Source organism: Chiroxiphia lanceolata, chromosome W (genome assembly GCF_009829145.1).
Source record: "Chiroxiphia lanceolata isolate bChiLan1 chromosome W, bChiLan1.pri, whole genome shotgun sequence".
In the NCBI taxonomy this organism is placed as follows: Eukaryota; Metazoa; Chordata; class Aves; order Passeriformes; family Pipridae; genus Chiroxiphia; species Chiroxiphia lanceolata.
In genome coordinates, this window is record NC_045670.1 from 7,087,959 (window position 1) to 7,114,089 (window position 26,131).

Consider the following 26,131-nt stretch of genomic DNA (forward strand, 5'->3'; position numbering starts at 1 on the left):
TTGTTCCTTCAACATCCCATTCATTCTTTCAATCAGTCCATTAGCTTGGGGATGGTGGGCAATGTGGAATAGCCAATCTATTCCCAGGCTTTGAGCCCAGTCTTGAATATTGCATTCACTAAAGTGTGTTCCTTGGTCACTCTATTTGATGAGGAGGCCCGTATTGATAAAGGAGTTCTAATGCTTCAATCATGCTGGTTTAGCAAAGAGCAATCCTGACACTGTATCCACAGCAGAGAATACATATCGCCACTTCCTTTGATGGGGGCAAGGGGCCTGCCAGGTAGACAAAGCTCACTGACCCCAATTTTTTTTTCCCCAGGGCCTTAAATGAAGTTGTGTACAAATAGTAACCCTTTCCTCCCAACAATCACGCTCTACCCCATGACTATAGTTGATTCATCTTACCTTCACAGAGTGGTGGTAAGGTCACCTCTTGCCTCTGTGCCATTGTCATGGTTTGAGATAGCCCAAAATCCAATTCTCTACCTCCATTCCCCCTCCCACATCTCAACCTAATGTGAGATGGGTTTTTCCAGACAAAACACACCAGACTCAGAATGGGGAAAGGGAATATATTACAATGACTATACAAATAAATACTACAATACATTATATACAACCTTAGCTATCTCTACTATGACATAAGTATTTACAATGGATCAGATCTCTTCTCCCCTCCAAATAAAAGTCCAGGAGGGAAAGAAGGACAGATCCCTTCCAGTCTCTCAGGGCAGCAGCTTCTTCTAAGGCAACAGGCTCTCTCATGCATGCAGCTGTTGCTGGATCTCTGCCAGCACACACGAGGGGGAATCCAAACCCCTCGCGGCCCCGTCGTCAACCAACCGAGGGGTCTTTCGTGGGCTTCGTAACCCCAGACAAAGGTCGTTTCACCACGTCATATCACGAAGCACAGGGGGTCTTCGTGACAGTCTGGTATCTCCAGGAGATTCAAGCTCCTTGCAGGACCTCTGTGCCCTGTCTCAGGCTGCGAGCTTCTTTGTAGCTTGCAGCAAGGGAGGGCCCTCAAGGCCAACCTCCCACATTCCGTCCTGGCTGAGCTCTCAGGACGACCGAGCTTCTTAGCTCCTTTACCCATTTAGGACTTCTAATCAGTAAGAGTCCACCCCCTCCATTTTTGGAGGGATCTCCAACGAGGTTTAGGGGAGTTTTGCAGTCCTTACCCCGAAGCTTTCTCTCTGTAGAAACTTAGTTCTGTTCTCTGCTGCCGGTTCTCTACCTTGGCTTGAGCAACTCTGAGTCTTCCTTAGCTGCATGCTGTTTCTGCTGCTCCTCCGGTTCAGGTCTTATCAGTTGGCTTTTAACCATAACCTCTGGACGCTGCTGCCGCTTCTGCTCTGTCTCTGCTCACTCACGATGGAAAACATCCTCCAACTCACAGCTACAGACACATAGTTCAACTTAACAGTGTTCCAAGTCTCTGTAGCCCCCAGCTGGGGCTGGGGGGGGCAGAGGTCCCCCCAGAGGGCTCCTGCCTTCTCCTCGTGGCCTTTCACAACATGACCACCTTCTTCTAATCACTAAATTACCACTCTTCTCTTCCGTTTGGTTGTGGTATGTTTACATTTTTGCAGGAGCGCTCATTGGACAGAATTTCAAAACTTCCAGGGGTTTCCACCCCTTGGGGTCTACCACTTTTCTTATCCTCTGGGGAAAACAAAGTCCAAACCACTACAACCATAAATAATATATTGATGGTTTGTGTGCTGATAGATCCATGGTAAGTAGATGGTGAAGCCCTGCTATTTGTTATTCATTAATTTGTATGTTTTGGGTGGTTGAAGTTGTGTTATTTGTTTTATCATGTACCAAACCTTTATATACAACATAATTATAAGCAATATACATATCGAAGTTAGAATCAGCAAAATCACAACTGGGTGAAGCATAAGATTACATACTCCTGTTGCTGTTGGTGACCATCCAAGAAGAGTTTCCCAACAATGGTGTTTTTCATCCTTCACTCTTTCCAAAACATGGTGTATCCCTTCAGTATCATGATGAACTATGATTAGAGTTTTGTGTCCATTGTTTCAGACATGTTCTAGCAGTTGACATGAGTCATTGTGTTGTAGTAGTTTCTTCACCAATGTAAGATTCATTCCAATGGGAGTAGGCAATAAATCTTCACTCAAAGTATAATTAGATTGTAACAATTGATAAAACTTAACAGGAGCTGACTAATTTAAGTCACATTCCACAACTTCAGTAAAGTTACAAACACAAGTATTTGAGTGATTGCTTGTATCTACAGTAATGTAGAATGTACGAATATGAAATCACAAATGGTTCTCAGACAAACACATCCTTTTCCAACATCTACAAGTACAGTTTCAGGGGTTTCAGAATGACAAACATTTTGTTCAGTGTCAAGACAAATGTCTTGGGCTTTGGTGTTGCTCTCACAAATAAATCCTTGTTGCCCTTGTACAATGCATGCGCTAACATCAATAGTTTGCCATTTGTTTCTGTTTTGTTGGGACCACGCTCTATGTTTTAATGGCTAAAATAACTCCATGGTGATTTAATACTAGTGCAATGATTAGGTATATAGTATATACTAAAACATTGCGTATGGTTAAGGCAAAAGCCGTGGTTTCATTGTTTATGGGATCATAAGTGAAACTGACTAAATACTACCAGAATTGGAATTCCCTTTCAAATTTAGCTGCATTATCCCAGAATACCTTTCAAATTTCAGGGGAAAAGTGCCCTCTTTACCTTTTCTTATAATTGTTGGTACTGTTGCCTTAAGAGACCTCTAAAAAAGACACTCCTAGCCAAATTAGGGTATAAGATAAGAAAGCAGAAAGCTTTAATGAGCCACCAGGCTCTGGGGAATACAACCGTTGTGTGCCCCTCATGTCCAGGGGGTTCCACAATTTAAGGTGTTAACCCATCCAATCCCAGGTCTATCCACCCCTTGGTTCTGCCCCGTTCCGCCCTCTGGCACACCGCTTCGGGGATTGAGTCTGGGGGAGTTTGGGACCCCCTCTTCCTCATCCTCCTCCTCCTCACAGCACGTCCAGTCCTTGGAACTCCTCCAAAGTTCTGGGTTTGAAGGTCGCTGTGCCTGTGTGGTATCTTGTTGTCCAGGCCAGGGTGCAGATGTTCTTAAATAGGATGAAGGGAAGTCTAAACAAACTAATGGAATTAATGGAATTTTGATATGGGAAGGGGAACAGTGTTGCGAAAATATATAAACCACTGCCCTAAAGGGTGAGGGATAATATAGTTACTTTAAAATCTACATTCACTACATAACTACTTCTAAAGCCTATGAAAATTAAAAATCAGAAACTCCACGGCAACAGTACCATAGATTGCATCGGTCCTCTCCATTGAGGTAGTATATCTGATAAGAACCATTGGTTAGTTCCTAATACCGATAAGGAAGATCATAATGGATGTTCCAATTAGTATAAATCACTTGTTACTGAATTTGTTTGCTAGGACTTCAGCATCTATGCTATTTAATACTCCTAATCCAGTCCCCAGGATACCAGTCCCATCTCTCCTTGATCATTTCGGAGAGATGAGGGTCCATCCATTCATCTGTGCTAACCACCCTGCATAGGATGTAGACAGGAATGGTGAGAAGGCAGGTTTAATTGCAGAGATATTAATCTGCATTGATAATTCCACTCATTTGAGGGACCGTGAAGGATTAAATAGCACTTGTTGCTGGCCTGTATATTTGATGGCATAGGGTGCAATTTTAGAAATCTGTGGAGACAAGGTTTTAACAGTTATTGGGAGCCTTGGAGGTAGTGGAATGCATTGTGGGGTTTAAATAAGGTTTTGTTGTGCCAATATACATAAACCCAGTTACAGTTATGCATATATTATACCTCCACATGCATACTACTTCCCTTTACATATTTTCTTTCAATGTAATGCTCATTAAACAGCTACTGACCTTGTAACACCTATTCTGTTTTTTGAAGGAGATATACTGAAAACTAACTAAGTAAATTTCCCCTTTGGTGGTTGGAGGTTGTGTTTCACATATTTTGGTTGTATTTCCCTCTACCAAATTCATGTTATTAGGTGGAGCTTCTAAATCTGTACAATTATAGCTTGCTTTATTAGCGATTGTCACTGAAATGCATTTGGACTTAAATGCAGTTACAACTGTTACCATACTGACCATTACAGATAAAAGAATTGAGAGTCTCCATCTGGTGGGTTGAGCTTGTTGATGTATATGCCAAATTCGGTTCATGCTGGTGCTGATTATTCCTACAAGAAGGATAAGCAGTCCTTCAGTGGTTTAGTGGATGCATGCTGACATAATTCCTGGTATTGTTCCTGAAAGGTAAAAGAATACAAGTCTTGTTGGGGTTTGCCCAGACAGATTACCCCATCAAAGAGAAGGAAAAATCCACCATGTACTAATTGTGTGTGTTGTACCACTGCTGTCAGTAGCTTCCCAAACAAGTGGTCCACAAGGTTTAGTCAGTCATAGTCACAGTTCCAATCTGTGGTAAACTCACCATAACAGATTGTCCTAGTTGTAGTGGTGTTGGGGGTTTTATCTCATTGGCTGGTGGAACATGAAGTCCATCTTTTGCAAAGAATACTTGACTCACAAGACTCCTGGTGGACCCATATCTATTATTTAATTGATGAAGTACTTCGGAAAGTTGAGCATCCCACTGGGCCTCGTGTTTTAAGGCTTCCTTTCAATGAGGCATTAACCCTTTCTGCCATTCCATTTGATTGGGGCTAATATGAAGTGTGGAATACCCATTGAATTTCTGCCTTTTTAGCCCATTCTTGTACCTCCTTTACATGAGAAATGCAAACCATTATCATTTTGGATGGTATCCAGGGTAGGCAAGCTTGAGAACCAAGATAGCAGCCTCCACACTGTTTCACCCAAGGGCCTTTTTATCAACCTTATGGCACTTAGTTGGCATAAGTAGGCCAGAGACCACTTCCACTGTTGTGAGGATATGTCAATATCCTGCAGATGGTTTGAATGGCCCAATCAATTTGCCAGGTAGACCACAAAGTTTTTCCTTAATTAATGTGTAGAGGTGGTGCTTTATCAGGGTGATCTGATTGTAATTTTCATCTGCATTGAGGGCATTCTGTAAGAAGAGTTTTGCAAGTTTTCCTGTTAAGGGGCCACCCTTTTCTCTGTGCAGCAAAGGGCTTCTCTACCAGTGTGACCTAATTTCTGATGCAACCATTCTCCCAATCAATACCACTCAAAATTTAAGAGGTCCTCTGTTTTTATTTCCCTGATTTTAGTTAGTTTATCTATCTTTTGATTCCAGTATGCGGTTGGTTTATCATCCTTGGCATGAGCTTTCACCCATCCCATCTTAAATGGTGTTTTTCTGGCTATATATAGCAATAATTGCCAATCTTGACTTCTCCAAACTGGAGATCTGTTTACTTCCCAGTTCATCCATTCCCATTGAGAGAGTCACTGTGTGGTGCGAGCCCAAACAGCATAGGAGTCTACATACATCACTTTTACTCCATTCTGAGCTGCTAGAACAACTGCTCTTATTTCTCCTACTTGTACACTACCTTCACCTTCTATTACTTCTTTGCCCATGTTAATGTTTAATGCAACAGCCTTGTATTGCCATTTACCATTTATCCTCCTTGCTGAGGCATCAGTGAAACAGATATCTTCTGTCGGTGTTTCTTCGGTAAAGGGAGGTGCATTTAAAATTGGTGAGGGTTTAAAAAGTTGGTGTAATGCTAATGGATCTGCATTTATAGGCATTTGAAACTGGGATATTTTAGTATGTCCTTCAGTTAATTCCATTCCCTCTGCAATCCCTGTCAAGTAGGCATACCATTTCCTGACTGTAGATTTTTGTGCAACTCCACAACTTCTTCTGGGGCAGCAGTCCCCTTTAGTATTGCTTCCAGCAAGTTAAAGGGTCCTCTGGTTTGCACAGGCTGATCCTGATGTATTTTTTCAGCTTTTTTTACTGTTCAGACTAAAGATAAAAGCCCCTTTTCCCACTCAGAATTTCTCTGTTCTGTCTCTTTAAAAGCAGTCAAGTTGAACATTAAAGGTATCTTTGGTCCATCCAGGCCAGTTTGGAATAGGTTACAGTAAGTACCATGCTCAGTAAAACCTCATTCTGCACTAATAGGGTTGCAAGGATGTAGCAACCAGCGTGAGAACAAGAAGAGAAAGGCCTGAGTGAGAACAGAATGTCTAAGACGACCTTGTGTTGTTTTCTGTAGGCTGTGATTCACAGCCCAGAAACAAGCTCAGCTACTCTGTTTGCATTTTTACTACGTGGGGGTGTATGATGGGTAACTTGAAACGCCAGGGCTTGCGTGTGTGGTGTCTGTGTGAATAGGTCGGCCTGAGTGAGTGATGGATGTGTGACTTGCAACTGTGTTCTGTCTTAATTTGCTTAACCACTCCCTGCTAAAAGTGAATGCTATAAAAGTCATGAGAGAATAAACTTATTTCTGTCCGTCAAGTCAGGAGTCCGTAATCTTCATTCCATTCTCAAATGGTGCCTGAACGAGGCTGAATCATTGCATGAGAGTGCTCCGTGACAGAAGCTGCAGCCGAACGGGGTTGGTCATTTTGCATGCATCATCCTGTGTCGGGATCAGTCCTGTTTTGGGATCATCACCCATCGTCATGACAGACATGAGCGGCTGCAGAACTATGGGTCAATCAGTGTCAAAAGAACATAAGTTATATGCAGAAATTTTGCATTGCATTTTAAAAGAGCAGGGATCTGCTGTTAAAACGACTGACATGGTTGAATTGCTAGTATGGGTTAGATATTCTTGTCCCTGGTTTCCTAAACATAGTTCTTATGAGACTGCGTTATGGGCTAGGGTCAGTGAGGAGCTTCGAACAAAGACTGACTTAGCTTCAAATATCCCGACTGAAGTTGCAGTTGCTTGGAAAGCTGTGTATACAGCTTTAAGAGCTGTGGAACAAACAGACACCATTTCAGAGGCCACTGGTGAATCCTCCGAGGGCAATAAAATACTTAACAACCAGTTGACAGTGACTGATGAGCTTAATGAGCCCTTTGATCTGGATCCTGCAACCCCTGAAAAAGAGACAGCTCTATATCCCCTAGAACAGGCGAAACTGTTATTGGCTTCTGCTCCGACAGCAGAGGAAATTTTACAGATGCAGTATAATCAACCTGAACCTCTGTTATCTGCTCCGCTACAAGCATTGCCCAGAGGCTAATGTGGATTCCTTTATTTTGGAGGACTGTAAATTGGCTGCTTTAAAATGCGGGGATGTTGAACTCTTAAATGCTATGCCAGTACTTTATAGGCCACACCATCCTCCTCAGTTTGAGCGTCTCCCTTATGAAGTTGTAAAAGAGGTACGTAAATCCATCAAAGAGTATGGATTGCAGTCATTGTATACACTAGGACTGGTTGCAGCTATCAGAGATTCTTACGTTAGGACCCCGTCTGACTGGAAAGGCTTTTTACATTTAATCTTAAAATAACAGAGGCTCTCCTTTCTCCAACACATCCACTCCTCCAGTCTAATATGCCACGTGTTATCAAGTGGGGAACATCTAGGATTTCGGGTCTAGAATTTATTAAGACACAAGGACCCCAAAATCTATTGGTTTCATCATCATTTAGTAAAATTCTATCTCCTCTGGTTAAACACGCCATAAATATTCAGTTCCAGTCTTGCCTGGTTTATGACCATAGCATACTTGCAAATTAGCCATCCAAATAGGGTTGAATAGGATCATTTTACAGGTATGATTTCCCATTCCACCTCATGGTCCAGTTGCTGCTTCTGTTTTTATAATGGATCTGGCTTCTTATTCAGGGGGATTTGGAAGAAATAAAGAATTATTTTCCCAATGCTTTATCACAGAGGTTACCCTAAATATTTCCATCCCATTCATCTGGGGACACAATTAGTTTTCTAATCTGTACAATGTCAGGGGGATTGGGAGCCCGCATAAGCATCATCTCTACCTTTTCTTCCAATTTTTGTTTTTTCTCCTTTTCTTCCTGTAACTGTTTCTGCAGCTGCTCAGTTTTCAAAGACAGTAATAACTGCTTTCCTGCATTCTATTTCTTCCTTTAGGTCCTGTTCCCTTTTATCATTATACTTCTTAAACTGACAGGTAGCTTCTAAGCAGGCACCTAATATTTTAAAAATAGTTCCTTTGTCCTTTCCATCTTTTACACGGACTCTGGCCACCTTTAACCGATCCTCTATGGCTTTCCAGTCATGCCAATTATCATGGACCCATTCTTCTGGGAATCTAGGAACTGGACTTATTCCATGCTTTTGTAAGTAATCAGTGATATCACTTGCCATCCTGCCAACTACACCAAATTATCATGAATGAGTGGTTTGGCCGTTTAAAGAAACACCATCAAAAGTATTGGCAAAAGCAAGGTTTAATATGAATTTGTGAAAGTGCAATTATACTGAGTTTGATGGCAAGGTTCACTCTATTACTTAGTACACAGATTAAAGCATACAAAGGAAGATCAAATTAGAAGGAATTTGGAATTATTTACATGGAATCTGGGAATGCAAAAGGGGGTAAGGGTGAAAAGGATATGGATGCATAGATAAGGGTGCAAAGGGTTTTAGCTGCACTTAATTATTGAGTACTTTAACATTTACAAAGTGATTCGATAGGGGTCACTACAATTATAACAATGACTTGACTATAAATTTGAGATAGTAACATTCATACTGTAATCAATTCACATGCACACAGGTAAAACAATGTGTACACCTATTTCTATATGTGTAAAGGTACCTATCAAAAGTTCCCCTGAAACAAAAGAACTAAACTCAACAACCAGAAATCATTGGATCGGACATCTCTTTAATATGCCAGCTGGGTGTTCATGGGGAATTGATTTGCTATACATGACCCAAAGAATCAGCACAGATTTCTGAATATAAATACAGTGATACTTGAAAGACTCCCCCTTCACACAGAATCCCTGATTATGTCATGATTTTGGGGTCAAATATCATCTTGGAGTTCATTCGTGGAGCAAGATTGCCATCTAGCATCCTTTTCTTCCGGGGGGGGCAGTTGTTGTGCTGGTTTAAAGGTAAACCAGTAGGGAAAATGAACTCAAAAGAGAGATTATAAGTCTGAATAACAATTTAATAAAATAATACAATAAGTATGATTATACAGATAAACAATTGGTTTTAACCCACAAAACCCAAATGTATAACCCAGCACCCTGGGGCATGAACAGAGTGGTGTTCTTTGGGCCCCCTGAGTCCAAAGTAAAAGGAGAGGGGAAAACCTGTTGGTGAGAGTGCTGTTGCAGTCTGATCAAGGGTGGTGATTGCAGTCTGGTCGAGAGTGATGGTTGCAGTCTGGTTGAAAAGTGGTGGTTGCAGTCCAGTCGAGAGTGGTGGTCTCAGTCTGGTTGAGAGTGGTGGTCTGCAGTTTGGTTGAGAGCGGTGATCTGCAGTCTTCCTCTGGATCCCACAAGTGGTTAAAAAAGTCCCAAGACTCCAAGATTATATATTCTCCAGTTCAGGCAGGAATGCCCATCACTTCCCTCAGGGCGGGGAGCTCCACAAAGGGTGTGAGGACAAGAGCATCCTCCTATCTCACAGGCCTCTTAACACCTAGTTTATAGCCTGAGGAGTCAGGCTCTATGGGCAGATGGTGTAAATGGTTCATTGATAACAGTTTCTGGGAAATGGCATGGAAGGCTATAGCATACACAGTTTTGGGTTACACCCATACAATGATGAACTGGTCCCATATGTTCTAACTAGGACAGTTGTTTTTGCAGAGTAGTCTTCTTGCTTGGCAGGTCTCCTAGCATCTATGATTGATCCAGTTGACCTCTAATCCCTAAACTAATTGTTCTAGGACCAACTAAGACACATATATTCATCATTGGTTAAAAATAACTAGAATTTCCCATTAACTTAAACAATCTTCAGCTGAATTTACTTTTTAACAGAACAATCTCTTATTGATCAAGTTTTCTGAGGCATGTAAGCTAATTTCTTGCAGGTGGGCATACGGTACGCTCTCTATTAGTTCCCATGTTTCATCTGCATTCTACATCCTGAAACTTACTGTAGTCCTAAAAGTGTCGTGGGTTGATGTGATTGGGGTTTTTTTGGTACAGAGTTTCTGTAGAAGCTTCTAAAAGTTTCCCCCCATGGAGCAGACTTCCTGGTGCTGACCAGGAGGAGAGCCAATTAGAAGTTTTAGTAATGTCTCTGTGATAACATATTTAAGAAAGAACTTGTTGCGAAGAAGAAATTCCAGCCGGGGAAGAGCTGACCAAAGCTCCTGGGTGACCCCACTGCCTCCCCCCACCATGACGGGGGGGGGTAGCAGCAGGCCATCCCGGACCTATCAGCACCTAGCTCGGAGCAGTGGCAACCCCTGCGAAGGGGCAACCGCGCAACACCCTCCGGGTCCATCCCGACCGAGCTGCCCGTGCTGCTCTCAGCAGTGCCAGCCGAGCTGAGCAGCAACCCCTGCAAAGGGGTGACCGGGGCTGGGACTGGGGTGTGCGGCACGGAGAGAGGCCCTGCAGCCCCCCCAGGCCCGTCCCGGCCACGGGCTAGACCAAGGCAGCAGAGCAGCCCCACTGGTGGGCGTTTCCACCCCTCCCATCCCCACTGAGCCAAGACGGGCCGGGGCGGCCATGTTGCAGTGCAGCCATGCCCATGCTGGACTGAGTGGATGCATGAAGAAGGCTGTTACCCGTGGGAGGCCCAGGATGGAACAGAGTCCCGCAGGAGATCTGCGACCTGTGGAGAGAGGAGCCCACAGCGGAGCAGGTTATTCCCGGGTAGGACTCGATTTATGGCCCTGTGGGGGACCCACATCGGTGCAACTCATCTGTCAAGGACTGCATCCTATGAAAAACCATCGGAGTATAGGCCCCCCCTGCACCCCATGGAGGAATGACCTGCAGCCTGGGGGGGGTGTGGACCCATGTTGGAGAGGTCCATCAAGGACTGTTTCCCATGGGAGGGACCTCATGGAACAGGGGAAGGACTCAGAGCTATAGCCCCCCTGTAGCCCATGGTGAAGACCATGGTGGAGCAGGTTGTCCTCCTGCAACCCATGGAAGGAAGGAGGGGTGGTTGGAAAGTGTGTTTAAGACTGTTTTATTTCTTACTCTTTAGCTCTTATCTTGTTAGTAATAAATTTAGTATTATCCCCATGTTGAGTCTGTCTTGCCTGTGTGACCTCTCCCAGCTCTTAGTGATTTTCATGGGTGCCTAGAATCCGGTCAGGGTCAACCTATGACAAAAAGAAAAGACAACTACTATGTCAAGAAAGCAAATCCCTTAGTTGATTAGGTTATAATTTTTATCTAAGCTAAAACTTCTGATTTCCTAAGTCATTTAGAAAGGAGACCCTCTCATTTCACCCTCAAGTTCAGTGAAATGCATTAAATCCCTATGTGTTTCCCAACAGGCAAGGGTTGTGCCTCTAGGAGTGTGGAGGTGTGTGTGGGTATGAGCCTAGGCCTCATAATCAGTGATGATTCTTTGAGTTTCGCAAACTTGAGGGTTTGCAAGCTCTGAGAGGTGTCCCACTCAGGGAGGTTGCTGGTTGCAGCCTACTGCAGTCCAGGAGAGTTCAAAGGGCCTCACTTAGGACTGCTGTTTACAGGGTCATGAGATGATTGATTTTGGTCATCAGTAAGCTTCCATCCTGGCCATAACCCAGGTCAGTAACTACTGGGGTTTTTTCCCAAAGTGCAGTAACAGTGGTAGCGTTCCACTCTGGCTACAATTCACAATGGTGCTACTCCACTTGGGCTACAATTTAGGTAAATGGTTTACCAAGACTACAAAGGATAATTGCTTATCCTTTGTTTTCCACCTTGGTTGGGCAGCTGATGTTTCTGGTTGTTCCTACCTCTACCATGCAAGAGCTGGTACTATCAGGGAGTGCCTCACAGCTCGACTGGTATGGTCAAGAGTCCCTTCACAGCTCAGCTGGTTTGGTCAAGGCTTATCAGGAGCTTCTGAGAGCATAGAGCAGGCCTGAGGATGGGGGGAGATACACCACTACAGCTGGTGGTAGCAAAATATGTCTTGGAGATTTGTGCTCTTCAGTGTGAGAATCACTGGCCTGTAAGACTTAAAATGATGTTTGTGCTTCACTTCAAGTTGTGTGTAGTTGTAGCTTTTAAGGAAGTTGAGAATGGTATGTTTCAATTAGAAATCCAAATTTTTTCTGTTTATACATCTTAGCATTAGCTCAGATGGTATCTTGAAGTCTAGAGCATTAAACTTCCCCCCCTTCCCTCTGAATTCAATTTAATAAAACATTCTGGACTGCACAAATATTTCTCCATTTCAAATACAGGCAGGGATATGTTTCTTCTATGAGAAAGTGACTTCAAACTTTCAATACTGACATGGATTAGCTCAGTTGTGTTCTCCTTTTGCCAAGGGAGATGCTGCTTGTCAATTCTTTCTTGGTTATCAGGATAGGACAGAAAAAAAAGTTAAATTTTATTTTATACCCCTCACCCCCCTGTATTTCTAATTATTTAATTTATTTTAGTATTTCAATGCATTCATTTTTTCTCTGTCAACTTACATTCTTCACATCTGCAATGAGGACTTTGGTAGAAAATTAACATGCAAGACATAATGAGGAAAATGAATGAGCTTAGGAGGCTTCAGGTTTCAAGTGTCACCACCTTGATATCTAACATGAGAATCAGGAGTCTTTCTTTTTTGACTTCTTAACAAATTTCAAAACTTGTCTTATTTTTGATCGTTAGACCAAAAGAAGTTTTCAGTAAATGATATAAATGTCAGACTAAATATCTTTGCCTGCATCTTCAGTGGTTTTGTCTCCAGCTCTAACAGTTGCCATGGAGAGGACTTTGTGTCTTTCATGTTTCTGAAAACAATGAGGATCAGATGAGATTAGACATTTAGTATTTTTGCTTCATCATTTAATGAAACTATTGTAAAAGAAAGCTTTTAAACTCTTCCAACTTCTACAAGTATTGTTAATGCATGTCGAACTCCTCTGAGCACCGTGTGTATATATGTATATATGTATATATTCCAAGGTCCAGTTAGAATTGAGTCTGGCCAGGGATATCAAGGATAACATGAAGGGGTTCTATAGGTATGTTGCAAACAAAAGAAAGACTAGAGATAATGTGGACTCTCTCCAGAAGGAAACAGGATACCTGGCTACCCTGGACAAAGAGAAGGCTGAGGTTCTCAACAACTTCTATGCCTCAGTCTTCATTGGCAAGTGCTCTGACCATGCCGCCCAAGTTGGGAAAGGCAAATACAGGGACGGGGAGAAAGAAGACCATAAGGCAACTGGAGGATCAGGTTCAAGACCATCTAAGGAACCTGAATGTGCACAAGTCCATGGAACCTGATGAGATTCACGGGTCCTGAGGGAACTGGCAGATGAAGTTGCTAAGCCACTATCCATCATATTTGAGAAGTCATGGCTGTTAGGTGAAGTTCCCAATGACTGGAAAAAGGGAACTATAACCCCCATTTTTAAAAAGGGAAAAGCAAAAGACCTGGGGAACTACAGACCAGTCAGTCTCACCTCTGTGCCAGACAAGATCATGGAGCACATTCTCCTGGAGACTATGCTAAGGCACATAGAAAACAAAAAGGTGATTGGTGACAACCAACATGGCTTCACTAAAGGCAAATCATGCCTGACAAATTTGGTGGCCTTTTGTGGCAGGGCTACAGCATTGATGGATAGGGGCAGAGCAACTGACATAGTCTTCTTGGACTTGTGCAAAGCATTCAACACTGTCCCACATGACATTCTTGTCTCTCACTTGGAGAGGCATGGATTTGATGGATGGACCACTTGGTGGATAAAGAATTGGCTGGATGGCTGGATGGCTGCATGCAAAGAGTTGCGGTCAAGGGTTCATAGTCCACGTGGAGACCAGTGATGAGTGGTGGCCCTCAGGGGTTGATGTTGGGGCTGATACTGTTCAACATCTTTGTTGGTGACATGGGCAGTGGGATTGAGTTCACCCTCAGCAAATTTGCTGATGACACCAAACTGTGTGGTGTGGTTGACACTCTGGAGGGAAGGGATGCCATCCAGAGGGACCTTGACATGCTTGAGAGGTGGGCCTGTGCAAACCTCATGAAGTTCAACAAAGCAAAGTGCAAGGTCCTACACCTGGGTCGCAGCAGTCCCAGGCACAGAATCACAGGATGGGTCAGGTTGGAAGGAACCACAGTGGGTCATCTAGTCTGACCTCTCTGTTCAAGCAGGGTCATCCTAGAGCACATTACACAGGATTGCGTCCAGATGATTCTTGAATATTTCCAGTGAGGGAGACTCCATAACCTCTCCGGGCAATCTGTTCCAGTGCGTGATCACTCGCACAGTAAAGAAGTTCTTCTTCATATTCAGGTGGAACTTCATGTGCATCAGTTTCTGCCTGTTGTCCTATTGCTTGACACCAAGAAGAGGCTGACTCCATCTTCTTGGCACCCTCCCTTCAGAGATACTTATAGGCATTCAGATCTCCTCTCAGTTGTCTCTTCTTAAGTCTGGACAGGTCCAGTTCCCTCAACCTTTCCTTGTAAGAGAGATGTTCCAGTCCCTTAATCAACTTCGTAGCCCTCCACTGGACCTGCCTCAGGATCTCCATGTCTCTCTTGTACTGAGGAGCCCAGAACTGCACACAGTACTCCAGATGTGACCTCAACAGGACTGAGTAGAGGGGTAGGATCACCTCCCTTGACCTGCTGGCAATGCTCTTCCTAATGCATCCCAGGATTCCATTGACCTTCTTGTTGCCCGTAACGAAAACACAAACCAACAGAGTGCCGGTTTATGCGGTGCTTTATTTAGGGCCCGGGAACCTGAGGACTAGCGTCCCAAGTCAGGATTCCGAAGACCCTCATTTTTCATACAGCTTTTATACTCTCACACAAACATGTCTACGTGCAGTTCTTACTTGTAAGCACTTACACTTAGTTACAAGCACAAACTCATATTTCATACTGATAACAATTGGTAATCATCTACTTTTAATCATAAATCTGCTTAAGTTGTCTTACTCCATAGAAACCCCATAGAAACTGTTCAGCAGACCCTTACTATATCTAAGGTAACAAATCGTTATATACATCCTTGGTTAAATCCTTTGATTATTGTTCCTACCTCTTCAGTACATTCCATTCTCACAAACAAGGCTGCTAACCTACTACTTTGGAGTGCTACTCTCTAGGCCTACTCTCCTACTAAGCCTTAGCCATTCTACTACTAAATTTGAATCATTCTGCAACATTCTTGGCCACAAGGGCACACTGCTGGCTCATGGACAGTTTGTTGTCCTTCTCCATAGATCTACTTTCCAACAGGTTGGCCTGGAGCCTGTATTGGGGTGCATGGAGTAATTCCTCCTCAGGTGCAGGACCCTGCATTTGCCCTTGTTGAATTTCAGAAGGTTCTTTTTTCCCAATCTCTCCAACCTGTCAAGGTCCTTCTGAAGGGCTGCACAGCATTCTGGGGTATCGGCCACCCCTCCCAGTTTTGTATCATCAGCAAACTTGCTGTCTGAAACAACACATTTAAATACACAAATAGGCTGCATCCTTAGTATAACATGTACTAAGTGTGCATGTTAAAAGTAACAGCAGGAAACAAAAAGAAAGAGGTAGTTTTGAATTTACTGTGTCGGTAACATTCTGATGAACTTTTTTCTGCATTAAATTTTTAAAAACATCTTAATTTCACTGATTGACATGGTTGCAAGAACCTATTAAGCTATGACTGAACATTTGTTCTGATTTCAGCTGGGATAGAGTTAATTTTCTTCTTAGTAGCTGGTACAGTGCTGTGTTTTGTATTTAGTATGAGAATAATGTTGAACACACTGATGTTTTGGTTGTTGCTAAATAGTGCTTACACTAAACTTTGCAGTTTCCTATGCTCTGCTAGTGAGCAGGTGCACAAGAAGCTGTGAGGGAACATGGCCAGGACAGCTGACCCAAATGGATATTTCATTCCATAGAACATCATGCTTAGTATATAAACTGGGAGAGTTGGCCAGGAGCCACCAATTGTTGCTCAGAGAGAGGCTGGGCATTGATTAGCAGGTGGTGAGCAACTGTATTGCTCATTGCTTGTTTTTCTTGGGTTTTATTTCCCTCTTCCTCTCCTTTTCATTATTTTTGTTATTATTTATGTATTTATTTATTTCAGTTATTAAACTGTTCTTATTTTGCCCACGAGGTTTAAGGTTTTTTTCTGATTCTCCTCCCCGTAGGGGGAGGAGTGGGGGGGGGAATTGAGTAAGTGGCTCTGTGGTACTTAGTTGCCAGCTGGGCTTAAGCCATGACAACAGGCTCTTACCTAAACGTGTATAATGGACAGCAATTCTAACACTGTATAGGTTGCCAGCTAGCATATAGTGGAACTTAAGTAGAAATGTGAATCCAAAGAATTTTGTACATAATTAATTCCTTATATTAATGTCATCTATCATATATGCTGTTGGATAGCATCTTTCATTATGTATCTCTAATGAGATTTCTGATTGGTTCCTTTATTCATAAGCATATATGCATGTTCCAGTCTTTAGCAGCACTGCAGGTTGTTTGGACAAAGTGTCTTTCAAGGATAAGTATCTTTGAATACATTGTTCAACTATTTTCTAGTCTGCCAATCCACCTTTAAACACTATTACAGGTGTCTGTGAAGGGCTACTGGAGTCCTTACTGGAGACTGTGGACAGACTTGCTCGTTAGTCTAGCAAGGTGCTTAGCAATTATGCTTTCAAAACTACTGCTACTTTAGCCATGGAACTACAATAATCAGACTTTTGGGGGCTTTTGTAGCATTGCTCTGACCTTCAATGCATAACACATTTTTGTTCAGTAGTTATTACTTTGGTCCAGGGTTTGTATTTTATGTTTGAAGCAGATGATAAGACTCTTGATGGTTGTCTAGTTTTTGTAGGAGTTGTCATACAAGAGACCTTTGCCCTTATCACAGAAAACTCCAATGTAAAGAATACTGTCTTTAACCAACTTTGTCCCTGACCTACTATATAAGGACACAGCAGTGGGCTTTGGATAAAGGGGTAGGGTGAAGGGAGAAAAGAAATTAAGCCCACAGCAGTGGGTTTTGGATGAAGGGGTGAGGAAGGGAGAAAGAGAGAGATAAATTAAAGAGGGAGAGAGAGAGAAAGAAAAGGAGAGAGATCACCAGTCCTGGCTCCAGCATCAATCCAACTGATGAGATGTCCAGGGTCCTGGGGGAACATACATGCATGGGCTTCATTTGGGGATACCTTTTTATAGATGTTTCCCCTGCCCTGGAGATAACTTTCTTGATTTCTATGAAAATTAGTTATCATGCACAGTCTGTTCTTCTAGAACTTTCTGGAAATGGGTCGGAGGGCTTCAGGGGTTTTCGGTGGTCTTGATTCCCCCCTACAGTCCATACCTGCTTCTTGACCTCATTTCTGCACTTGCACTGTACTGTGTTGTGCTTATCTCCAGGAGCCAGAACAAGGACGTTTGTCCCAGAAAAGTGCTGCCCTACCTCCATATGACCCCTTCTCCAGCCACAACAGTGGCTGTGAAGCTGTGTTGGCTTCACAGCTACTGGTTATTGATACTTGAGGCATGCACATTAGCCCCCTTATCTTCCAGGCTTCTACAGGTGGTAGTGCCTCTGGGATAACATATTTAAGAAGAGGAAGGGTGGGGGGAGAAACTGCCAGGAGAGGAGTGAGAATATGTGAGAGAAACAACTCTGCAGACACCAAGGTCAGTGAAGGAGGAGGGGGAGGTGCTCCAGGTGCCAGAGGAGGGGGAGGTGCTCCAGGTGCCAGAGTAGACATTCCCCTGCAACCTGCAGAGAAGACCATGGTGGGACAGGTTGTCCCCCTGCAGCCCATGGAGATTAATGGTGGAGCAGATATCCACCTGCAGCCTGTGGAAGACCCCATACCGGAGCAGGTGGATGTGCCTGAAGGAGCTTATGACCCTGTGGGAAGACCATGCTGGAGCAGGCTCCTAGCAGGACCTGTGACCCCATAGGGCACCTATGCTGGAGCACTTAGTGAAGAACTGCAGCCCGTGGGAAGGACTCACGTTGGAGCAGTTTGTAGAGAACTGTCTCCCATGGGAAGGACCCCACGTTGAAGCAGGGGAAGAGTGAGAAGTGCTCCCCCTGAGGAGGAAGGAGCAGCAGAGACAACATGTGACTGAAACGTCCATTTCCTGTCCTTCTGTGTCCTTGAGGTAGATAAACTTGTGAGTGAAGTTAATCCTGGGAATAGGGGAGGAGTGGGGGAAAGTTGTTTTAAGATTTGATTTTATTTCTCATTACCATCTGTCATAAGTTTTTCTTTTTTAAAGAAAAAAAGTCCTCCTTTGAATTTTTTCCCTTTACCACTGTGAAAGAAAGGTGTTGAGCAATGGAAGGGGGAAGGGAACTAGCTGACTGGATCCCCCCTGGTCTGAAGGGATGGCCAAGGAGGAGCCACACACAGAAGGATTAGCTGATAGTTCCACATTCCAAACTAATGGCTTCAGGAGACTGTAGGGGGAGGTAAGTTTGTTTTTCCTCTGGGGGCAGGACTTCACCTTTTGCCCTGACTCAGGGAGTGAGGTGGAGAGGCGGGTCTCCGGGTTCATTTTTGGCAGGGTCACTGGCTTCTTCGAGCCCCGAGGGAGGTCCTGGTTCGCCTCTGATTCCTCACGTCCTGCTCTGCCTACTGCCTGGGTGCCCTTTGGAGCTGTCAAGGACCAAAGGAGCTCCTGTTCGTCCCTGCGGTGCTTGCGGTAGGGGGTCACACACCACCTCTGTTGTCACAGAGGCTGCCAGTGCCTCGTGGGTTTCTTCTTGGGTCTCCCTGCGCTTCGCTGGACAGACCAGCATCTCTGTCCCTTGCCAGCCACCATCTCCATAGCTGAGGGGTGGGGACCCACCTTGGGGTCTTAGACCAGCTGCTGCGGCTGAGATCCATCCGCCATTTGCCACATGGGGTTCGTCTAGAGGTCGGCACTGCTCCCTTGCCCCCCCACCCTGCGCCTCCCAAAGGCCCAACAGCACCACCTGCTGACCATCAGGGACTAACTGCAGCCTTAGCTCCTCTGGAGGCCCAACAGCACCCCCTGGTGACCATGAGTGAGGCACTGCAGCCCCTGCCTCCCAAGGTACGCTAGTGCCCCTGCTGGTTTTGGTTATAACTGTGCCAAAAGGCAAAAAGGACTTAATTGTTTTCAGTGGAAGTTTGGTTACGGAACTGTAGTTTGTTCTGTTGTGTTACATATATATATACATATTTAGTAAAGAGTTGTTATTTTCTTTTCCAAACCTTTTTCAACTGAAACCTCTTAATTTCAAAGTTATAATTATTCAGAGGGAGGAGTTGGGTTTTTCTCATCTCGCCCTCCTTAGCAAACTTTTCTATCTTGTTAAAATGAGACACCATCCTACTTTGGTTCGATTGGTAATAAATTCAATTAATTTCCATGAGTCGAGTCTGTTTTGCCTGTGACTGTAATTGGTGAGTGATTTCTCCCTGTCCTTATCTCAACCCACAAGCTTTTCATTATGTTTTTCTCTCCCCTGTCCAGTTGAGAAGTAGAAGTAATAGAGTGACTTGGCAGGCACCTGGCATTTAACCAGGGTCAACCCACCACAGCAGTAAAAGATACATATAAGGTGGACCAAGTCATAATTTGCCAAATTAGTAGTATTCAGTTGATTCCTGCTTTGTTTTAAGGTGCTTTTGTATTTAAAACATCACATTTCTAACCATATTTTTGTTCTTGATTAGGAAACAGTGGTTTTCTGTCTTAAAAGAACACAAAATGGGAAGGTCTTTTTTTTTGTAAGCACAAAGAAATACATGAATTGTAGTTTTCTCTCAAGCAAATACAGTAGGGCTATATTGGTCTACTTTATTAAAGTTCAGTCAATAACTTTAACGTAGGCATTAGTAATTTCCTTGGTTTGATAAGTACTGCTTAACACTGCGTATGATAGAGAGATGTGTAGAAAGTCAGAGATGACAAACAGGAATATGTAGGAGAGGATTTAAAAAAAACAACAAAGCCCCAAAAATAAAAATTCAAAATTGAAAAACACCAAGCTACTAAAAACTGCTTCTAAGATGGGTTCTTATAGGTAATGATCAAGTGACCAAATTGCTAATGGTACTTGGAACTAGATACTTGTAAGAATTGATGCAGGTTAACCAAGATGACCATGAACGACAGCTACAGCGTGAAGAAAAGATTCGTTCCATTTGCTGGCAGACAAGGACATTACACTGCTAGGTAGCAGCAGGCAGAAAAATGCCCATGGGGGCCGTTCCGGGCCTCTACATAACAACAGGCCTGGCGCATGCACATTACTTCAAGGTTTCGTTCTCCCCTGTGCTTTTATGGTCTCTCTCCCAGCAGGGGCTGTGAGAAAGTGTTATCTCTACACAGGAATCCCACTTCTCAAACCAGGCAGAGGACAAACATCAGTAGGGGTAATAAATGGGATTTTCCCACACTGATCTTTTCCAGGTCTAGCATTCCCAGCTGCAAAAGTCTCTTGAGTGAAATCTACTGCCTCCTTATCAAATCTTCCGCTTTTAACCCTTTCCTCCCAACAATACTACGGGATATACTGGTGGAATAGTTAAGCAATATATTGTGGATCCTCAACTGGAAAATTTAATACAGGACCACAGACTGGTTAAGGTTGGAAGGGACGACTGGTGGGGTCATCTGGTCCAACCTCCCTGCTCAAGCAGGGTCTTCCTAGAGCACATTGCATAGATTGTGTCTAGACAGTCCTCAAATATCTCCAACGAGGAAGACTCCACAACCTCTCTAGGCAATCTTTTCCAGTGCACGGTCACCTGCACAGTAAAGTTCTTTCTTGTGTTCAAGTGGAACTTCGTGTGCATCAGATTTTGCCTGTTGCCTCTTGTCCTATTGTTTGGCACCAACGAGAAGAGCCTGGCTCCATCCTCTTGGCACCCACCCTTCATATACTTATATACATTATCATAGAATCATAGAATATCCTGGGTTTGAAGGGACTCACAAGGATCATCGAAGTCCAACTCCTGGCCCTCCACAGGACCACCCCAAGAATCACACCATGTACCTGAGAGCATTGTCCAAGTGCCTCTTGAACTCTGGCAGGCTTGGTGCTGTGACCACTTCCCTGGGGAACCTGTTCCAGTGTCTGACTACCTTCTGGGTGCAAAACCTTTTCCTAATATTCAACCCAAACCTCCCCTGACACAGCTTCGTGCCTTTCCCTTGAGTCCTATTACTGGTCACCAGAGAAAAGAGATCAGTGCCTGCCCCTCTGCTTCCCCTCATGAGGAAGTTGTAGACTGCTATGAGGTCTCCCCTCAGTCTCCTCTGGGCTGAACCAACCAAGTGACCTCAGTCACTCCTCATACGGCTTCCCCTCTAGGCCCTTCACCTTCTTCGTTGCCCTCCTTTGGACATTTTCTAATAGCTATATATCTTTCTTATATTGTGGCACCCAAAACTGCATGCAGTACTTGAGGTGAGGCCTCATCAACGTGGAGTAGAGCCGGATAATCACCTCCCTCAACTGGCTGACGATACTGTGCCTGATGCACTCCAGGAGGATTAGCTCTCCTGGTTGCCAGGGCACACTGCTGATTCATATTCAACTTGCCGTCGACCAGAACCCCCAGATCCCTTTCCATGGCACTGCTCTCCAGCACTTCATTCCCCAGTATGTCCTGTAACATCTAGGGTTGCCCCATCCCAGGTGCAGAATCTGGCACTTGGCTTTGTTGAACTTCATGTGGTTGGTGATTCCCAGCCCTCTAATTTGTCCAGGTCTCTCTGTAGGGCCTCTCTGCCTTCAAGGGAGTCAACAGATCCTCCCAATTTAGTATCATTGACAAATTTACTTAGTATACCTTTGAGTCCTGCATCCAAGTTGTTTATGAAGATGTTGAAGAGAACTGGCCCTAAGATGGAGCCCTGCAGTATCCCACTAGTGACAGATCGCCAACCTGATGTAACCACATTTACTATAACTCTTTGTGCCCAACCCATCAGCCAGTTGCTCACCCATTGCATGATGTGTTTATCCAGTTGTGTGCTGGACATTTTGTCCATTTGTAATGCGAGAGACAGTATCAAAAGCTTTACTGAAATCCAAAAATATTGCATCAACTGGTTTCCCTTTGTCAATTAGGTGGGTTACCTTGTCATAAAAGAAAATTACGTTTTATAAGATCCCCTCTCAGTCTTCTTTTCTTGAGGTTAATCAGGCCCAGTTCCATCAGCCTATCCTCTTAAGAGTCGTGCTCCAGTCCTTTAATCATCTTAGTAGCCCTCCACTGTACTTGCTCCAGGAGCTCCATGTCTGTCTCATACTGCAGAGCCCAGAACTGGACATAGTACTTACACATGTGACCTTACCAGGGCTGAGTATAGAGAGGCAGGATAACCTCCCTCAACCTGCTGGCGATGCTCTTCCTAATGCATCCCAGGATTCTGTTGGCCTTCTTGGCCACAAGGGCACATTTCTGACTCATGGACACCAGGACCCCCAGGTTCTTCTCCACAGGACTGTTTTCCAGCAGGTCAGCCCCCAGCCTGTACTGGTGCATGGAGTTGTTCTTCCCCAGGTTCAGGACCCTGCACTTGCCTTTATTGAATTTCAGAAGGTTCCTCTCTGCCCATCTCTCCAACCTGCCAAGATCCTTTTGAAGGGCTGCACAGCACTCTGGGATATTGGCCACTCCTCTCAGCTTTGCATTGCCAGCGAACTTGCTGAGGAGGCACTTTCTCCCTCTGTACAAGTAATTGAACAAGTTAAATAGTACTGGACCAAGTATTGAACCTTGGGGGACCCTGCTAGTTACAGACCTCCAACTAGATCCCGTGCCACTGATCACGACCTTCTGGGATCTGCCTTTCAGCCAGTTCTCAATCTACCTCACCATCCACTCATCCAGTCCATGCTTCCTGAGTTTGCCTATGAGGATGTTGTGAGAGACAGTGTCAAAAGCCTTGCTGATGTCGAGGTAGACAATATCCACTGCTCTCCCATTATCCATCCAGGTAGTTGTCTCGTCGTAGAAGGCAATCAGGTTGGTCAAGCATGATTTCCCTTTAGTGAATGCCTGCTGACTACTCCTGATCACCTTCTTGTCATCCATGGGGGTAGAGATGGCCTCCAGGATAAGGCACTCCATCACCTTTCCAGGGACTGAGATGAGGCTGAGTGGATGGTAGTTCCCTGGTGTTAGACACCAGATCAGTAATTATTGGGTCAGAATCACCTGGGGGGGGGGGGGGTAAGGGTGTGTGTATGTGTGTGTGTGGAGGGGAAGGGGATAGGTCGAACCTCATGGAGGTGAGGTGGTGTCATATCCCTCATGGCAGGCCCCGGAGCCCACACAGGGAAGCCCCAGAGCAGCAGTCAGTCAAAAGCAGCCTGGGAAAACTTCAACACACCACACCTCCTGGAGCCCCTAAACCAACCTCAGATTGGCAGGGACAGTGAGAATGCTGCCCCTCACCCTGGCCTGGGGCCCCCAAGCAGCCAGTGGGTCAGAAGCCCTGACTGTGGGAGGGTGGCCACAAGGACCAGAGCAGATAAAACCAAAGGCATATGCTCACCACATGGTCACAGCCCTGCCATCTGGACATATGAGAGCTGGTCTTCCACAAGGTTCCAATGGTATCTATATAATCTGTCTCTCCCTCTTTCTCCTTCTTCTCTCTTCTTGTTCCCTCTTCTTCTCTTTCTTTGCTCCTTTCTTGATGCTTTGGGTAGCTTAAAGCTGGAGGGATTGGATTTTGACTTAAGTGTTGTGGATTAGTTTGTGCTGGGTCAATACTGTGGTGGAATGGTTTGTCTAGTTTGTGTGGTGCCCTTTTGAACTTTTGCTAAGTTCCTCTATTTTCTCCCCTAAATTATCAATAAAAGTACCTCTTGGGAACAAGTCTGTGGCTTACTCTCCTGACGCTTGTTATGATCTGGTCATTAAAATTATTAGAAATACCTCTGCCTGAATTAAGGTGCAAACAAGACCAGATGCCAAAGTCAATAGTATGGGCACTTTGGGGGTCTTTGATGGTTTATGACCCCTTCTCAGTTGCCTCTCACATGAATGTCCTGTGTGACCTTCCCGGGTGTGGTGGGTTGACCTTGGCTGGATGCCAGGTGCCCACCCAGCTGCTCTGTCACACTCCTCTTCCCAGCTGGACAGGGGAGAGAGTAAGGTGGAAAAAAACAACTCGTGGATTGGGATAAGGCAGTTTATTTAAAGCAAAAAACAAAGGAGAAGCTTGCATGCACAAAAGCAAAACAAAGCAAAAGATAACACGATTTATTCTCTACTTCCCATGAGCAGTGATGATCGGCCACTTCCAAGAAGCAGGGCTTCAGTATGCATGACAGTTTCTCAGCAGGCAGCCATTGGAGACAATGAATGCCTGCCCCCCTGCTCCTTGCCTTAGTTTTTATGTCTGAGCTGATGTCATATGGTATGGAAGATCCCTTTGGTCAGTTTGGGTCAACTGACCTATTTGGGTCCCCTCCCAGGATCTGACCCTCAACTGAGGAAGGAATGTTACAGTGCTGATGCTGTGCTCAGCAGTAGCCAAAACACCGGTGTGTTATCAACACCCTTCTAGCTGCCAATGCAAAGCACAGCACTGTGAGGGCTACTATGGGGAAATGAACTCCAGCTCAGCCAGACTCAATACACCGGGGGAGGGGGAAGGGTTACTCCTTTGGTTTGGTGTGGGGAGATTTCACCATCATACACTCAAAACCCTTCTCTTCCACCACCCACTGAGCTCAGTTAGGGCGGATTCTTAACACAGATACATTCTTCTTTCCTGAACCTTGTTTACTTCTCCTCAGACTTGAGATGATTAGGCAATAGTCTTATCTGAAGTCCCCCTTCAAAGTCCAAATTCTAGTCAGGCTTCAGTGGTTGCAGACAGGCAGTTGCTTCTGTGTAGTTTGACAAAAAGTCTTTCTATGATTTTGACAATGTTTAAGACATTACCAACATTTCAGTCCATCACAACGCTATCTCAAGGTATTAAAGAACCTTATATATATATTTTAAAGCAAAACTCCTGGCCAAGCCCTTGAGCTTGCAGCTCCAGGGCCAGAGTGTTACATCTGGGTCCTCCTTCTTGCCCTTTTTGAATACAGTACATTGCTTCTCTGGTTAACCTTTGTTAAGTAGAAAACTCTGGAAGACATTACTAATAAATGACATCATGATTGAGAATAGGAACAGATCTCTGTTAAATCCTGCCATTGTCTTAAATAATAACTGTCCTTATTCATATTCATGTCTGAAAAAAATTAAAATTCTTTTTACTTTTTATTGATCCATAAAATTCCATGTGTGTTTATGGCAAATAGTGCAGAGTAAAAACAAACAAGTGGAATGCTGCACCACAGAATATATATTATAACCTAAAAGTTATAAATATTGCGTGCAGCATATCAGATGTTCAGTTTATCTGTAATAGTTCCTTTAAAACGACTGGATTAGTTCTTATAGAGTTAATGAAAAGATGTTTATTAGGAGATTGTTTCCCCATAAATGTCTCTTGTTTTCTTAGCCTCCCTTAGGAAATGTGAAAATGCCTAATGTACCCAGTACCCAACCAGCAATAATGAAACCAACAGAAGAACCACCTACTTACACACAAATTTCAAAGGTTTGTCTATAACTTTCAGGCACTAGGTGCCTTTCAACTATAATAAATACACTTCTGGAGTAGTGTATTTCATAAATAAACATTGTTTTCCTGATGATTTATGAAAATGAATACTGCCTTTAAGTAATCAGTTACTGCATGAATTTGTGTAATATTAGCTCAGTCTTCATAACTGGAGATGCTTAATTTTGGAAAATAGACTTGGAATATTTATTTTCTGTTTGTATTTTTTTAATCAATATCTAATGATGCTTATTTTATTCAGGAGCGTGCCTTGGCCCAGGCAGAACTGCTAAAGCGTCAAGAAGAACTGGAAAGAAAAGCAACTGAACTAGATCGCAAAGAAAGGGAAATGCAGAGTGTCAATCAGCAAGGGGGTATGCATAAAAAATACTTTATTAAATTACAGAAATTTCA

The 26,131-nt window shown here is 44.0% G+C and overlaps 1 protein-coding gene across 2 annotated transcripts in view; it reads left to right on the forward strand.

Moving 5' to 3' along the window:
• The window catches only part of LOC116780038 (secretory carrier-associated membrane protein 1-like), a 77,282-nt gene that overhangs the window by 14,683 nt on the left and 36,468 nt on the right, over positions 1 to 26,131 (forward strand). For both annotated transcript variants that reach the window (XM_032674546.1, XM_032674547.1), the window contains 2 exons: positions 25,616 to 25,714; positions 25,980 to 26,091. In XM_032674546.1, the coding sequence (XP_032530437.1) occupies positions 25,616 to 25,714; positions 25,980 to 26,091 (211 nt within the window). The remainder of the gene's footprint in view (positions 1 to 25,615; positions 25,715 to 25,979; positions 26,092 to 26,131) is intronic.